This window comes from Geotrypetes seraphini, chromosome 13 (assembly GCF_902459505.1).
Source record: "Geotrypetes seraphini chromosome 13, aGeoSer1.1, whole genome shotgun sequence".
Lineage (NCBI taxonomy): Eukaryota > Metazoa > Chordata > Amphibia > Gymnophiona > Dermophiidae > Geotrypetes > Geotrypetes seraphini.
In genome coordinates this window covers 4,770,910-4,787,024 of record NC_047096.1, presented here as the reverse complement: position 1 = coordinate 4,787,024, position 16,115 = coordinate 4,770,910, and the positions used below count along the sequence as shown (strand labels likewise).

At 43.8% G+C, this 16,115-nt stretch overlaps 1 protein-coding gene and 1 long non-coding RNA gene across 7 annotated transcripts in view; one reads left to right on the top strand and one right to left on the bottom strand.

Annotated features, from left to right (window-relative positions):
- Positions 1-4,357, bottom strand: part of LOC117347225 — a 118,375-nt gene extending 114,018 nt beyond the window's left edge. Inside the window, exon 1 of the long non-coding RNA XR_004536749.1 lies at positions 4,251-4,357. This is a non-coding gene — a long non-coding RNA (uncharacterized LOC117347225). The remainder of the gene's footprint in view (positions 1-4,250) is intronic.
- Positions 1-16,115, top strand: part of PLXNA2 (plexin A2) — a 742,509-nt gene that overhangs the window by 704,861 nt on the left and 21,533 nt on the right. For all 6 annotated transcript variants that reach the window (XM_033917847.1, XM_033917849.1, XM_033917848.1 and 3 more), the window contains 3 exons: positions 381-527; positions 2,884-3,043; positions 7,792-7,895. In XM_033917847.1, the coding sequence (XP_033773738.1) occupies positions 381-527; positions 2,884-3,043; positions 7,792-7,895 (411 nt within the window). The remainder of the gene's footprint in view (positions 1-380; positions 528-2,883; positions 3,044-7,791; positions 7,896-16,115) is intronic.

Here is a 16,115-nt window from a genome sequence, read left to right as displayed (position 1 = left end):
AACATAGTAATCCACATAAAAACGCTAGGAGCGTTGGACCCAACAAGGTCCGTGTTTCAACAAGAGAGTCTTCCTCAGGGGTCCCAGCTAATCCTAGGGTGGAAAATACGTGGAAAAGCTAAAAAATCCAAAAGTACCAATGTGTAGAAGCTCCGCATAAACCGCGGTGCAAAAACAAATTCAAAAATTGCTATGTTGACTTTTATATATATTTTTTAATAATAAAGTCCATTTCAAGAACATCGTCTCCCCACATTTTGGGGGGGGGGGGTTCCTCCACATCTTGCTTCACTTTGCCTTAACTTGCTGACTTGTTTTCCTGGTTTGCCTTGCTTGGTTAAATTTGTTTTCTATTTTTCGGGTGGGGATGTTTCCAACAGGAGTGTGCCGGTGAGCCTCTGTTCATGCTTTACTGCGCCATTAAACAGCAGATGGAGAAAGGCCCGATCGACGCCATTACCGGTGAAGCACGGTATTCTCTGAGTGAGGACAAACTGATCCGGCAGCAGATCGAGTACAAAACCTTGGTAGGTCCAGGGGGAAAGTGACACCCACCCGTGGTGGATGCCGTTGTGTTTCACTCCAAACAGGAGGCTGCCTGAATATGTCATTTCTTCTGCAAAACTTTATTTTAAAGATAAGAAAATCTGTCTTTTAAAGAAACGTTTTAACAGCATACTGAACCCCAGGGATACAGTCAATTGCTAATCTCTCTCTCTCTCTTCTAGTCCCTACCCACTCATACAGAGCAATTTTCAAATTATTCACATGGCTGCAAAATCTGCCCTTACCTTTTAATCACTGTCCTTGCATCCATATTCACTAGGAAAAGTGCTCATGGAAAAAGCACCAGCCGAGGTCTCCATCTGCTTTTTCTCTGAATACTTTTGCTGACTAAAATTGCATGCGTACTTTTGAAAATACAAAATGTTGAGGGCAAGTTAATAACAAGGTGCCTAGAGAATGGCTGTTCTAGGAAAGGCCCTAGTATATAATCTAAATAAACTATCCCAAGTGGTATCAAACAACAACAATATACAATATATCACACACCACTCAACCAGAGAAGTGCACCTAGTTCCAGAGGCCTCAGTCGTATTATCACAAACTGAAAAAATCAGCGTAGTGTTCTTGCTCCTTGCTCCAATCATTGGCCAAAAGATCTGGTGTTGGAACTCATGTTCTAAATTTTATCCCTAATTCTTAAAGAAACTTTTTCTTCTTTTTTCTTTTTTATAAATTACTACCTTTTCACATATAAAATTTACCCCAGTATCTCCATATTGCCTACAGAATTTTAGTCATATGCACCTATCCGGTATATTGAAAAAGTTGACAAACTACTTATCTTGAGCAGTACTTGTCTCTAGATATGCCTTTCCAGGAGTTAGTGTATGTTGGTACGTCATCTTCTGAGCTTGTATAAAAAAGACGCTGTCGCCATTTTGATGGGTTGTTGAAAATCTTGACGACAAAACTGAGCTATAGTTGGATGCCGTAGTGCTGGCCCTGAAGCAGCGGACAAGAACAGAGTCCGCGAAACGCTGGCCGCGTCGGCTCCTTTAGTGATAAGCACTGCTGGAAAGGCATATCTAGAGACAAGTACTGCTCAAGATAAGTAGTTTGTCAACTTTTTCAATATACCGGATAGGTGCATATGACTAAAATTCTGTAGGCAATATGGAGATACTGGGGTAAATTTTATATGTGAAAAGGTAGTAATTTATAAAAAAGAAAAAAGAAGAAAAAGTTTCTTTAAGAATTAGGGATAAAATTTAGAACATGAGTTCCAACACCAGATCTTTTGGCCAATGATTGGAGCAAGGAGCAAGAACACTACGCTGATTTTTTTCAGTTTGTGATAATACGACTGAGGCCTCTGGAACTAGGTGCACTTCTCTGGTTGAGTGGTGTGTGATATATTGTATATTGTTGTTGTTCTAGGAAAGGCCCAGATTCTGTAATTGGCGCCTTCAAAGCTACTGCCAATTTACACGTCAATCACGCATCAGCACCGGTTTCCAAATCACACCTATAGGAAAGAAAGACGCCAGAAATGTAGGCCTCCATTTCCGGCATCTATATTTACTTGAATCATGCCTACGTAGGTGCTTTAGGCCACTTAACGCCACTTCCGGCAAGCCTACTTTGGCATTCGGCAGACTTACGCACCTACTTAGATGCAATTCTGGTGCCTGTAGAGACTTCAACCTTGTCATTTTTTGCTGTTTCTAATGGCGTTCCTCAATTAACTTTAGGCACCCTTTAAAGAATCAGCCCCCATAACTTATAGTATTCTGTAAGTCAGGTTCAAGTCCCGCCCAGACTCCACATATATGTGCCCAACCATTTGTCAGATGTGTGCATTGTAAGGATATGTGCACATATGTGTATATACGAGTGCCATTGTTCTATCACTTACAAGTGTATTTCATATATAGAGGCTAGTTCGCTTTATAGAAAGTTAGTGCACTTTATAGAATCACCCTCTTGGTGTGCTGTAGGAGACCCTACCTTAACCTCACCTTGGAAAAAGTTCCACTGAATGTAAGTGAAGTATTTTTGTACACATGTTGGATGGACAGATTCCAGGCAATCCTCTTTACCTAAGGACATGAGTACAGATCCTCTTTTTCCCAAATGTGCTTTCCACTCTTCATAGTTACAGCTAAGGCACAATTTAACAGAGAGAACCCCCCTCCCCCCAGAATTAACGGTGAAAAATCTACTAATTAACGGAAAAATATAATTAGTCATTTTGTAAACTTGATATGGCATGCAAAAAAATGCACTGGGCAGATGTGTTCTGCAAGCCATCTCCTTCTTCTCCCTCTGCCATGTTTATACTAAAGGAAAATGTTGATGTTGGCTGTTGTCTTCCAGATTCTCAACTGTGTCAATCCCGACAACGAGAATAGTCCCGAAATCCCAGTGAAAGTGCTCAATTGCGATACGATCACTCAAGTGAAAGAGAAGATTCTTGATGCGGTGTACAAGAATGTTCCGTATTCTCAGAGACCACGGGCTGTTGACATGGATTTAGGTATGTGTATTTTCCACTGCGCTTCCATGGGGAGGGCGGTAAAGGAGAATAAACCTCTGCTTGCTGGTGCTTAATGGCAGAGCTGTTTGGGCCTGGAAACCTAAGGACTGGAGAACCCAGCCTATGGCAACACAAGAATAACAGAAATTGTAGGCTACCCTACCTACGTACTAATTTATAACGTACCACTTCTCCACCAGCAAAATGCCCATTTGGAGTTGAATGTTACCAGGATGAAATGCAGACTTCCAAGCTCATTTCCCATTTGATGGACTTACAGACCTGAATCCATTCTCCAAGAGCATGAGTAAGATGTACCAGACTGTACCCCCATGGGAATTGAAGCATTCTGATGGAAACACCTCTGAATATTGAAAGGGAGGAATCATAATATCCTCTTTGCAAAATGCTGTCCTTCTGTAGATCTATGCAGGGGATTATACGTTGGCAGTCTCTGACAACAGGTCAGACGTTTACTGCTCCAAGTACAGGTCAAACTAGTCTTGGTTTTACCCTACAAAGATCCACATCTTGGAAATGGAACTGTATGATCACCCTAATATCTACTCAGCATGGTGGGGGTTATACAGGGTTTTCCGACTTAAAAGATAGCCTACAAGACTCATCTAGTGGAAGATTTCCTGTATGTACTGAATCATTCCAAATTACTGTACGCTTCCTCTGCCCTGTCTATTACTGTACCAAAACCAACAGGACTTTGGAAGAAATCTGTTGCTGAGGGTTTGCAGAAAGAGAGAAGTCAGCCCATGCAGTTTGTGCAATTATTCTTGTCTTGCACTGCAAGGAAATATATCCCAGCTGTGGTTCTCAACCTTTTTAACACTGTGACACACCATAATCTTCCCTCTTCTCCTACCACCCATTCCTCCCTCCCCCAAACTCAACACCATCTTCTCTGCCCTTCTCACCACTGGATTGTCTTCATCTGCCAGATGAATCTGTAAAACAGCCCCTTCCTCTGCTGGCTTCCTTCTGAAAATAGATGTTTGAGACCCTGCAGTTTAGCTCTAACTCTGGCCCCACACGCTTCCATTTTCAGAAGGAAGGGGGAAGGGAAGGAGTTTGGAATTGGATTTAGCTTACATCCTTTTCAATTGGAGCTCAAGGAGAATTACATTCAGGTATAGTTAGTATTTTCCTGTCTCTAGAGGATTCATAATGTAAGGGGCCAGTGTAGAAAACTTACCATAACACCAAGTCCGGTTTTCCCAAGGTTACACACACATCAGTGGCCACACAATGCAGAAAGTTGTTGAGTTTCAGAGTTAACACACGGGACACATGGCTGCAAACTGCATTAAAACAAGTAATAACAAGGTCATTAGGAATTTCTCTGCAACGCGGAGAAGAAAACAGTGGCTTTTGACCTGAGCATAATGGAAGACATGTTTTTCGAGGTCCAGGGCAGTGTAGAAAGGTGGCTGAGAGGATGCCATGTTTAAAAACAACAGGTTTACTCTTTTTTTTTCCAAACAAGCTTCCTGTGGCACTCCATGTCCAATGTCAGCAACACTCCCTTCTTCCAATTCAAAAGTAGAAAGACCCAGTAGTCTAGTGGCTCCCTCCCTCCGTCCCCTGAATAGATACAACACAACCCCATTCCCAATATAAAAATGTCCCAATGTCTACTACAGGAGTGGGCAACCTTGTTCCCAAGGGCCACAACACAGTCGGGTTTTCAGGATTTTTCCAATGAATATGCATGAGATCCATCTGTTTACCATGGAGGCAGTGCATGCAAATAGAAAGCCCTTCGAGGACCAAGGTTGCCCACACCTGGTCTAGTGGCATCTCCAACCTCTTCCTCTAGATCCCCCTCTAGGACCTCCCATGACCTATTGCCCCTGCCCATATTACTGCCTGGCATGGAAAATGATGGTGCCTGACCCTACACAATTAATCTCCAGATGCACCAAGAGGGGTCAGTCTACCAAATAAGATAATTTTTCCCCTATACTCTAGAGGTAAGGGCATGTGGGGGAGGGGGGGTGCCATTGGACCCTAGGAAATTTTATGTTTCAGTTGGAGGGTAAGGGGATCGTGTTAGCCAGGTCCAGTTAGGAGTGGGGGGAGGAGGGGGTGCTAGACTACGAGGGATGTGCAGGGCTGATGAAGACAGCAAGCGTTTCATTTTTATTTGAAAGCTCCCTTCCTGTCAATGGAGAGCTGCGGATTACTGCCATGCAGCAATAATTTGCATGCTGATTGGTTACTGCATCCTGGTGGTAATTTTTTGAAGGAACCTCATGTTAGACACTGTATTGCACAGCTTAATGCAACAGAGACCAGCAGGTGGAGGTGGTAGCAGCAGAGCTTATGGGAGGCCATAGTGCAGCTGGCAGGAGAGGATAGTGCAACCATGCTGATGGCAACAGCAACTGAACTGCCACAGTCTTTCCTCCACATGGGCTCAAAGGTTTGCAGCAGAACTGAAGTTTCCTCATGGCATGCCATTGTGCCTCAGGCATCTAAATGACCAACCCTAGAGAGGCTGTTGCCTGACCCATAGGCCTTGTTAGACTCCACTCACCTGCTAATAACAACTTAGCTACCCCCACCCCACATGGCCTGCAATACTGTATGGTCCTGCTTTCTTTATCTGCCCCTTCTTTACTCTGTCTCTTTCCCCTACTCTGGAAGCAAAATAAAAATACATACAATATTTTATTTTGTTTAACTGCCATGAGAATGACCGAATAAAACAACTTTTGAGTCTGTTGCTTTAAATCGCCAATATCCTTTTCCAGCCTGGAGGATCTAGTTCAAGCCTGCACTTGGGTTCTCCTTTGAAGTTAAAAGGAAAGAAGTATCTAAGGAAGTTTGGCTCCCTCCTGTGCTACAGATAAAAGATGAAAGGTTAATAATGGAAGCCCAGAACGTTCACGGTGGGGAGATGTGAAGATGCTCTCCAGGAGAGAGAGCAAAAGGTGTTAGAGAAACTCCAGAGGGCCCTGGTTGCAAGACCCAACAGATGCCAATCAAGATGCTCTTAATTCCCCAAGCCCACCCTTCTTGTTATAAACGCTGGTCAACCTGAGTTTTAAGGTGAAAGGATTTCCACTTAGGGCAACAGTCGCTGCACCAGCGCTGAGCTGTTAAGAGTTGAGTCTGTGTCTCTCTTTTTCAACATGTTGCATGTAACAGATGATCCCATATGGTAATGCAGATCAATAGAAAACATGTCATGTTGTTTCTCGACCTTGTGTACTTTTACCCCTTAATTCTATCATCTTAGCGCCTAAATGTAAGTGCTAGATTGTGGAATACTAGCTCTTATGGATGTGAAGGTCACATTCATGAACTCGAGTGTGGTATTCTACGAACTTAGTGAGAAACCAGCAAAGCGCAAACTACAAGGGGGCGGGAGAGACACGCATAACTTATGGAGTGCTATAATTTATGTGCTAAAGTGCAACATTTACATGCTGATAATTACGCCTGCTTTTTACACGGCTAAATATTGACGCGCAAATACCAATCTAGGTGCCAAGGTGCCCTTTAGAGAATTTACGCTCAGAATCCTGCATTTTAGCACCCAAAATTGGGCAACCTTTTATAGAATACCCCCTGGAGGTGCCCAGATTCCATCATAGAATAATGCAAGTTAGCATTTATATGCCAACATGTAGACACACCCACTTACTCCATGTCAATAGCTGGCATGAATACATATGCCTAAATGTGACACTTTAACATGACACATGTAGCATGTAATTTTGGTTAAAGGGGATGGGACTTGATATTTACACAATCACAGCAATTTCTATGGGGCAATGAAGTGCCCAGAGTCAGAAGGGGGAATTGAACTCGGGCAGCTGCTCTAACCACTAGGCCACTCCTTGTATTTAGATACGAAGTCTGTTGCATGCCTGTGTTGTATATGTGCAAGACTGAGGTACTCTAGAATCAAAGCAGCAGTCAGTATCCCTTGAGCTTACTTTTAGTTGGGACATGACTTGTGGGTGGTTATCTACTGCTAGAACCCACTCAGGTACCAAACCTTTTTCAAAAACTGGGAAGCAGTAGGAGTTGCAGGAGAGTTGAGTTCGGAATAATGTCAGGAAGTACTTTTTCATGGGATGCCCTCCCGCAAACAGTGGAAAATGGTAACAGAATTCAAAAATGCATGGAATAAACACAATGGAATCAAACAAACTTAGCCGTGCTTAGTTGACAACACCAGTAATTGGGACATAAGGTCAGTGCTAGGTAGACTTGTACAGCCTATGCTCCAATTATGGCCAAACAGATCTGCATGGACTGGAGTAGAGCTTTAATGGAGAGGGGAGAGTGGTGCAGTGGTTAAAGCTACAGCCTCGGCACCCTAAGGTTGTGGGTTCAATCCCTTGCTACTCCTTGTGACCCTGAGCAAGTCAATTAATCCCCCATTGCCCCAGGTACATTGGATAGATTGTGAGCCCATCAGGATGGACAGCTTGAGTAGCTGAATAAACTCATAGAAACTGTTCTGAGTTCTCCTGCTCAGAACAATTTACATAGTAGTTGGGGGACTAAGGTCAGTGCTGGGCAGACTTCTAAGGCAAGGACAAATCAAGATCAAAGTTGCATATGTTACAACACATCCTACCATATGCTATGAGCTTATCTTGATGGACAGATTGCTGTCATCTATATGTTACTATGTTATCGGCTGTTGGCACAGCACATCTTTGAACATTCCTGTGCTTTCTTTCCTGCACCCTCTCCTCCCCCCCCCCCCACCCCAGAGTGGCGCCAGGGCCGGATAGCACGTGTAGTCCTACAGGATGAAGATATCACCACAAAGATCGAAGGTGACTGGAAGCGACTGAACACCCTGATGCATTATCAGGTAACTCTTCTAACAAAGTACATAGCCAGGCGGAACAGAAAGAGACAATTTAATTTTCTGCACCTGTTCTACTAAGGCAAAGCATAGAAAATAGATATTGCATGTTTATTATTTTGATAATCTACTGTGCAAAATGTGTTCATATAGCAGATAATATAGTACCAGCAGAAAAGTGAGAATTGGCTGAAAATTGGAGTTTAAAATGCCTGGAGAGAGGACATATGCAAAGAAAGCAAACAGCCCAGCCCAGTGGAAAGTCTCTCGTATGAAGCCTGACTTGGGGTCTTCTGGACCCTGTGTAAGTTGGGGCAGATGGGGAAGGAATTTGTGGTCATCATTAAGGGCGATGTCTAGTGGCAGGATTTAGAGTGTGTGCGGACTGCTGGGCACGATGGACCTCAGTTCTGATCCATTGCTTATGTTCTTATGAAGGGTTCTGGAAGATGACTCAGGACAAGTACAGCAGTGGATCAGAACACAGAACAATGTGTGGCTCTAATTCAAATCAGGGTAAAATCCCCAAGAGGAAGACCTTGGCCAATTTTTGTAAAAATGGCAGGAGAGGCCAAAGTGGACAGCAAGTCCTGACCTTACAAGGATAGACGTGGGTGGATTGTTGTGTGGGGGAAGTTGGTGAGATGAGGGTGGAGCAAGCAGCCGCCCATAAATTAAGGCTGTGGATTACCATATATTGCAAATATAAACTGGGATTTTTCACCCAAAAATGAAACCTAGAAACATGATGGCGGATAAAGGCCAAATGGCCAATCCAATCACCCCTTTCTCAGCATCCACCATCTCCTCCACTCCTTAAGAGATCCCACATGTCTCTCCCAGGCTTTCTTGAATTCAGACACAGTCTCTGTCTCCACTATGTCTCTGTTTATATTTGAGTCCCCCCGTTGACAAATATGCTGCTTATCTCCCTCTCGTCCAATGACCATCGGTGCACTGCTGTCCCCTCTCCCCTCCTCCTTACTCCCATCGGTGTGCATTGATGTCCATCCCTATACTCCACTCCTCTCTTCTCAGGAAGACCGGCAAGGCATCACACTTAACCCCCTAAACACGCTGCCAATGATCCTCCATGTTGGGCCGGTGCAGGGCCTTGAGCATCTGTGCATACGCAAGACCTGTCGGCTCCCACCCTCTCTGAGATTCTCGTAATCTTGGTATGACATTGCCTTACTTCTTGTGGGCAGTACCTGCAATGCAAGCAGGCTTTCTTTGCTGGCCCCGAGAGCATTGCTCAGCTGTGGAAACAGGAAGCTGCATCAGAGGAAGTGGGACGCAACTGCAAGAAGGCTCTCTGGGTCAGAAAAGGTCCGCTTGCATTGCAGACATTGCCCACGACCCAGGCAAGTACTGTGATGCTAATTGTCCAACCATAAATAAGGATTTTCTATTAGTTCAGCCAGAGAACATAAGAACATAAGAGGACAATCACGCCCAGCAGTCCGCACCTGCGGCGGCCCATCAGGTCCATGACCTGTCAAAGTGGTCCCTGCCTCATCCTATAACCTAACACTACTTCTGTCCGTACCCCTCAATCCCCTTATCCTTCAGGAATTTATCCAAACCTTCTTTGAATCCCTGTAGTGTCTTTTGCCCTATCACAACCTCCAGGAGTGCTTTCCATGTGTCCACCACTCTCTGGGTAAAGAAGAACTTCCTAGCATTGGTTTTAAACCTGTCCCCTTTCAGTTTCTCCGAGTGCCCCCTTGTACTTGGTGTTCCCCACAGTCTGAAGAATCTGTCCCTGTCTACCTTATTTATGTCTTTCAGGATCTTGAAAGTTTCTATCATGTCTCCTCTAAGTCTCCACTTTTCCAGGGAGAACAGCCCCAGCTTTTCTAGCCTGTCGGCTAGAAGTAGCATCTGTAGTAGAGAATGACACGGGGACAAATTTTTCCCTGTCCCCGCAGGACCTCGTTTTCCCGTCCCATCCCAGCTAGTTCTTTTCCTGTCCCTGCCCCATTCCTGCAAGCTCCGTCCTCATCTGCACAAGCCTCAAAACACTTTAAAATCCTAAGTGTCCGAGGCTTGTGCAGTTAAGGCAGAGCTTACAGGAATGGAGCAGGGACAGAGACAAAACTCACGGGGACGGGGCAGAGAAATTGAGTTCCCACGGGGACAGATTTGTCCCTGTGTCCTTCTCTAATCTGTAGCTCACTGGTAGAGATTCTAGGTTTTGGAGATGGAAGGGGTGCAGGTTTATATCCTGAGGTTTCCCATCTTGTATGCAAGAACATAAGAACATAAGAATTTGCCTCCGCTGGGTCAGACCAGAGGTCCATCGTGCCCAGCAGTCCGCACCCACGGCAGCCCATCAGTTCCATGACCTGTCAGGTTTTCTTGATTTAGCCCTATAGCCCCCTGTTTTTATCTATACTCTTTCCATACTCTTATCTACCCCTATCTGTATCCCTCAATCCCCCTATCCTTCAGGAATCCATCCAATCCCTCTTTGAATCCCCGTAGTGTACTCTGCCCGACCACTTCCTCCGGGAGCGCGTTCCATTTGTCCACAACCCTCTGTGTGAAGAACTTCCTGGCATTGGTTCTAAACTTGTCCCCTTCCAGTTTCTCCGAGTGCCCTCTTGTGCTTGTGGTTCCCCATAGTTTGAAGAATCTATCCTTGTCTACCTTCTCCATGCCCTTCATGATCTTTACATATATATCTGCCGTAATTTTTTTTTTTTTTTTTTTGGTGTATAATATTTCTTTATTAGGCAAAACCAACAGCAGATTTAAAGTTCAGTGTGCCTTGGTCCTCCTGCTAGGTGGAAAGGCTGCTGGTGGCCATCATATATTGGAAAATACCCTAAGCCCCCTTCCCTAGGCTGTGGATTTGGGTGGGTGATTGGGACCATGGTCTGACCAATCTTTTTGCCCTGCAGAGAATCAGCCAAAAAAGAAGGCAGGGCCAGAGATTGTTTTGTTTGGCCCCCTCCAACCAAACAGTTTCACTGCCCCTGCCTACCAGGCATTTTCCATTGTGATTGTAAAGCAAGCCTGGTTTCTCTGACTGTGCTCATGCATGAGTCACAAAAGAGGAACATTTTTAGAGCATAGCATTAATCACAGAGGCTGTGTGAGTCCCTGCAATGAAAACCCACATTTCTCATTTACAGGAGAGATTGCTGTCATTTTCTTTACTTCAGCGCATATTTTTCATCGCTGAATATTGCTATAAAAATGTATTTTATTTAGGAAGATACTGAAACAGCGAAAGCATTCCCCCAAACAAAGGAGAAAATAGCCACTTATAGGTGTGACAAACCAATGCAGAAAAGCGTTATCAAGTCATACGGCACTCTTAGGATGATACGCAATAGATCATTATTCGTTGATAAGAGGCCATCAAGCTGCATCTACAGGTGCCAGCATTTTGTTGTGAAATGTGGTGTTCCTGCCTTGGCCTTCTGTTAACAGGGTTCAGGTTGGATCCTGGGCAGCTGGAGATGGCTAAGCTCTGGCTAGTTGTGTGTAAATCCAAGAGAAGAAAATTCAAGGAAATAACCCCATGGAGGAAGATTAAAGAGAGACAACAGTTTGTTGCTTCCATGACTAACTTTGTGAACCAGTGTTGACCTGGAGCATGAATAAATATTGGATGCACCTTGCCAAACACCAGAAAGTGGGGAAGTTTCACTCACATCACAGATCTGTCTACTGAAAGCTATTGACCTCTTCTTTGTTATGTTAATCAGGTTTTCTATTCCGCCTTTAGCTATTCAGTTCAAGGTCAGATTCAGTTACCCAGGAAGTTACAATGAACAGTTTGACATGGACATTCAATATGGTAGATCAGTACAACTATAAATACAATTAGGTTGTAGTTACAAATACATATGTACAAATAGGTCATCGTTGGCTCTTTGCTTTGTCCCTGGAGTTGCATTAGGCAGGTTAGAAATGGGCTTTTATAATTGCCATTCAGTTAATTCAGGACTGGCTCCCTGTCTTGGAAGAGAAATGTTTTTAAAAATTTTCTGAACCTCAGACAGTGGTCACAAGATCGTAGTGTAAATAATAATAATAATAACAGTTTATATACCGCAGGACCGTGAAGTTCTATACGGTTTACAAAGATTAAAAGATGGTACAAATTGATTGAACTTAACAGAGGTGAAAGATAGTGGTTAACAGCTCAAGGGAACCGTTATTGAAGAGAAAGAGTTGTACGGGTCAGTTGTCTAGATACTTCAGTGGTAGTTGGTTCTAGCATTTTGCTAATTAATATTAGATGGATATGTAATTTGCATGGTAGACTTTATATTGCTGCATGCTGGGAATTTTAAGTGGAAAAGATTTCTGGTGGAATATCTGTTGGAGGCACCCTGGAGTAGGAAGGTCCATTCGGGCTTTCCCTCTGCCACCAGAATCTTTGCTTCTGATGTAGCTTCCGGTTTTGCAAAACCGGGAGTTACATCGAAGCAAGGACTCCGGCGGCAGAGGGAAATCCTGAACGGGTCTCTGCATGCAGATGGCAGCAGCAAGGCTTTCTCCTTCCCAGGGGTTAATATTTCTCCTCTCCTTCCTGGCCAGGTAAAAGCGGTGGTAGTGAATGCAATTCACTACCCTGTCACTACTCCAGGCGTCTTCTCTCCATTCAGCCACCCAAGTGGAAACAGGAAGTTTTCACTGAGGGCAGGCCGCAGTGGAGAGAAGACGCAAGGAGTGGTGGCAGGAGTGGATTGCTAAAAAACTACCGCCACTGGCAACACGTTGTAATGTCAAAGGTAGATGGAGGGGCAGGGGAGATGGACTTGGTGGACTGGAGGGGGATGGGAAGAAGATGTATGGGAGAAATGAACTTGGTGGAGGGCGGAAGATGGACTTTGGGGGATCATGGAGAGGGGAGATGGGGGGAGGGATAGAAGAAATAATTGATCTAAAAACAGGAGAGGGAGAGATGGTGAACAATGAGATTTAGAGAGGGAAAGAACAGAAAGGGAGAGAAGTTGGGGGGATAGAGATACTGGATAGGAGGGTAGTTAGAAAGAGAAAGGGAGAGCTGGTGGGGAAGGAGGGAGAGATGCTGGATGAAAGGGATGGTGGATCTGGGGGTGGTGGGGTCCATCGCTGCAGCTACAGGAATAGAGGCGGAAAAAAGGAAATATGCCAGACCTCCAAGGGTGGGGGGAAGGGAAATGGAAGGGGAGGGCAGAAATGGAAGATGGATGGTTACCATGGAGAAAGAAGAAAACAAAAAATGGGCAAGAGACCCTGGCAGAGCTGGGACTAACATGATTTGAAAAATGACCAGACAACAAAAGGTAAAAAAATAATTTTGTTTTCTGTTTTGTGATTACAATGTGTCAGATTTGAAATTTGTATCTTGCCAGAGCTGGTATTAGACTGTGAACGTGAGCTAGGATTTAACAGAGGGGAAAAATCTTTTTTGTTTGTTTATTTTGTTTACACCACAGCTCCAGTGTGGGTAGGAGAGGGCAAAGGGAGAGAAGAGGCTATAAAATATATTATATTTATTATTATCTATTTAAGGTGATCAGTGATAGAGCTCTGAGTTTATCACCATTGGGTAATTTGAATCTCCCTAGTTTATAGTGTAGTATAAAATAAACCCAGCAGGATGATTGAAAAAAACACCCAATTGGGCAGGAAAATCGAATTGAAAAATTGATTCAATAGGCTGAATCAAATTGAAATATTTTTCTCCTGAATCGGGCAGCACTAGTTCAGATTTCCTAATCTGTATATGGTCTTACCGCTGCATTTTGAACTAGTTGAAGATGCAATAGTAACGTTTTAGAACAGAGAACTAGTGTTACATTACAGTAGTCTAATCGAGATAGGATTAGGGAAGGCCTCCGTTTTGAAGTATTTTCTGATAGATCTTAGCTTTGCCATCACAAGGAAAGATTGTTTTATTATCGATTGGATAATAAAAGATGGGATTGGCGTGTGGGATCTCTTCATGGAAGTAGTTAGGGGGTAGGCCATTAGTGTGGGCAGACTAGATGGGGCGTGGCCCTTTTCTGCTGTCATTTTCTATGATTGTATGTGGCTCTACATGGATTTGGGATTGTAGTTCTAATTGAAAGTCTGTGTTGCCTATTGTAATTCTTGGAGAATAGTGTGGGTCAGTTGAGGATCCTAACCAAAGGAATTTGGTTTTGTTCTTATTTAGTTTGAGGCAGTGGGTTGAGGTCCAGTTTTCTATGTTGTGGAAACATTTCTTGACTGTGGTGATGGTATTGGCTAATGCAGCCGTTACGATCATTATATCGTCCCCATAGCTGAAATGTTTTATTCGTTTAAGATCTAGGTTGGCTCCTAAGAATTGCATTAGGAGGTTGAACACTGACAGAGAGAGTGGGGATCCTTGGGGGATCTCACTGGGAGGGTGCTAGCTATCGGATAGTTCACCATCCTTACATACAGCAGAATGGTTTGGAAGCCTTGGAACCAGGAGAGGACTGGGCCACTGAATCCAAAATCAAGGACGATCTTGGACATTTAAGCAAAATCTACTAGGTCAAATGCGCTGCTTAGGTCAAATTGGATTATGATTGCGTTGTGATCCTTGCTTAGTAGATAGATTGTAAGCCCACTGGGACAGACTGGGAAAAAATGCTTTGAGTAGCTGAATAAATTCATGTAAACCTTTCTGAACTCCCCTGGGAGAAAAGTATAGAAAATGGAAGAAATAAATTAACTGGCTAATGAGCCATTAACAAGCTATAATTGGCCACTAACAACCAGTTGCGGTATTGATGTTAATTGGCACCAATTAGGATTTGTGTGTGCATCTGACTGCCCAAATCCCAGAGCAGGCAACTCAGAAGGGGGTGTGGCCAAGGGAGGGGCATGGGCGTTTCCAAAAAGTTGCATGCGTTGTTACAGAATACAGTGTCTCGGTGCCCAATTTGGGCGCCAGCATTTATGCTAGGTTTCAGCGTGCATAAGTCTGGCGCTCAAGGTTAGGCTGCAGGAATTGACGCCAAGTGTGATTCTATAAAGGAAACAAGTCTTTTATAGAATCGGGTTTAGCGCCGATCTTTTCCAGTGCCATTTATAGAATCCAGCCCTGTGTTTATGGAATACCGCCTAAGTGGAGTTACGCACCCAACTACAAATTAGTGACACTTAAGGTCAATTGGCACCTAATTCAGCAATCAAGTTGAGTGTGCAACTGGCAGTATTGTTCACCCAAATTTGAGCCCATTTTATAGAATCGGTCAGAAAGAGATTCAGCTGATTTTGTGAGGAAAGATGTAGAGAAGGAAAATGTTGGCAGTCTGAAACAAATACAGTATATTGCTTTGAACTGTCCACTGGGGTAATGCAAACATGAAGGAAGCCACTGTTTGCCCTGGGACTGATAGCATGGCATGTTGCTATTATTTGGATTGGTCACTGTTGGAAACCACTATTCTTATGTCTTTGTTCTGGGTCTACAAATATCCGTTTCTGATGGTTGAACGCTGTTGAGAGTCCCTGCTCTCTGTTTTACAAAGGCTTGGCAGCTTCTCTTGCAGCAGGTTTGATGTGATACATCCTCCTAGTTATGAATTAATTTTCCTCCACATCCTCTCTTCTGTGGCCTCGCTTTGCCTTGTTGCTCTGAGGCAGGGTTCTGCTGACTCAGGAGAGGGAAGCCTTCTTAGTCACTGGCTGAACCTTTCATGATTATGCTGAAAGCAATCTTTGTGAGGACATGGAAGAAGCCTGACCACAACAATAGTGTGAAAAGGGATAGTGAACGTCCCAGCCTGGAGCCTGTGGTTTACTTTGAAATGACAGCATGGGAAAACGAAAGCCCTCTTCAGCTCTTCATACTCAGCATGTGTTAAGGAAAGCAGAATTCCTTTCAAAACAGTAGAAAGAGCGAGCAATTACCAAATCCAGTATTTACTCTATATGCTGAGCATGGTATTTCTTCAGTTTTTGAAGGTGTGAATAAATATGCAGAGAAAGGGGAACCAACTGACACATGGATCTCTGCCTCTTGTCTTGTGAATTCATTTAAAAGTAATCTCTAAAAAGCTGCAAAATAATCTTTGCTCCTACTCCCCCTAAAATCTAATCTAGCTGATAATGGTAAGGTGGCATCTTCACCAGCATATCTGTAATTTCCTGTAATCTCCCTTTAGTCTCTTAGAAACAGAGAAAAATAAAGGCCTACCTATCCATACCATCCACAATCCCTTCGAAATTCAATGTACTTATCCCAAGCTTTCTTGAATTCAG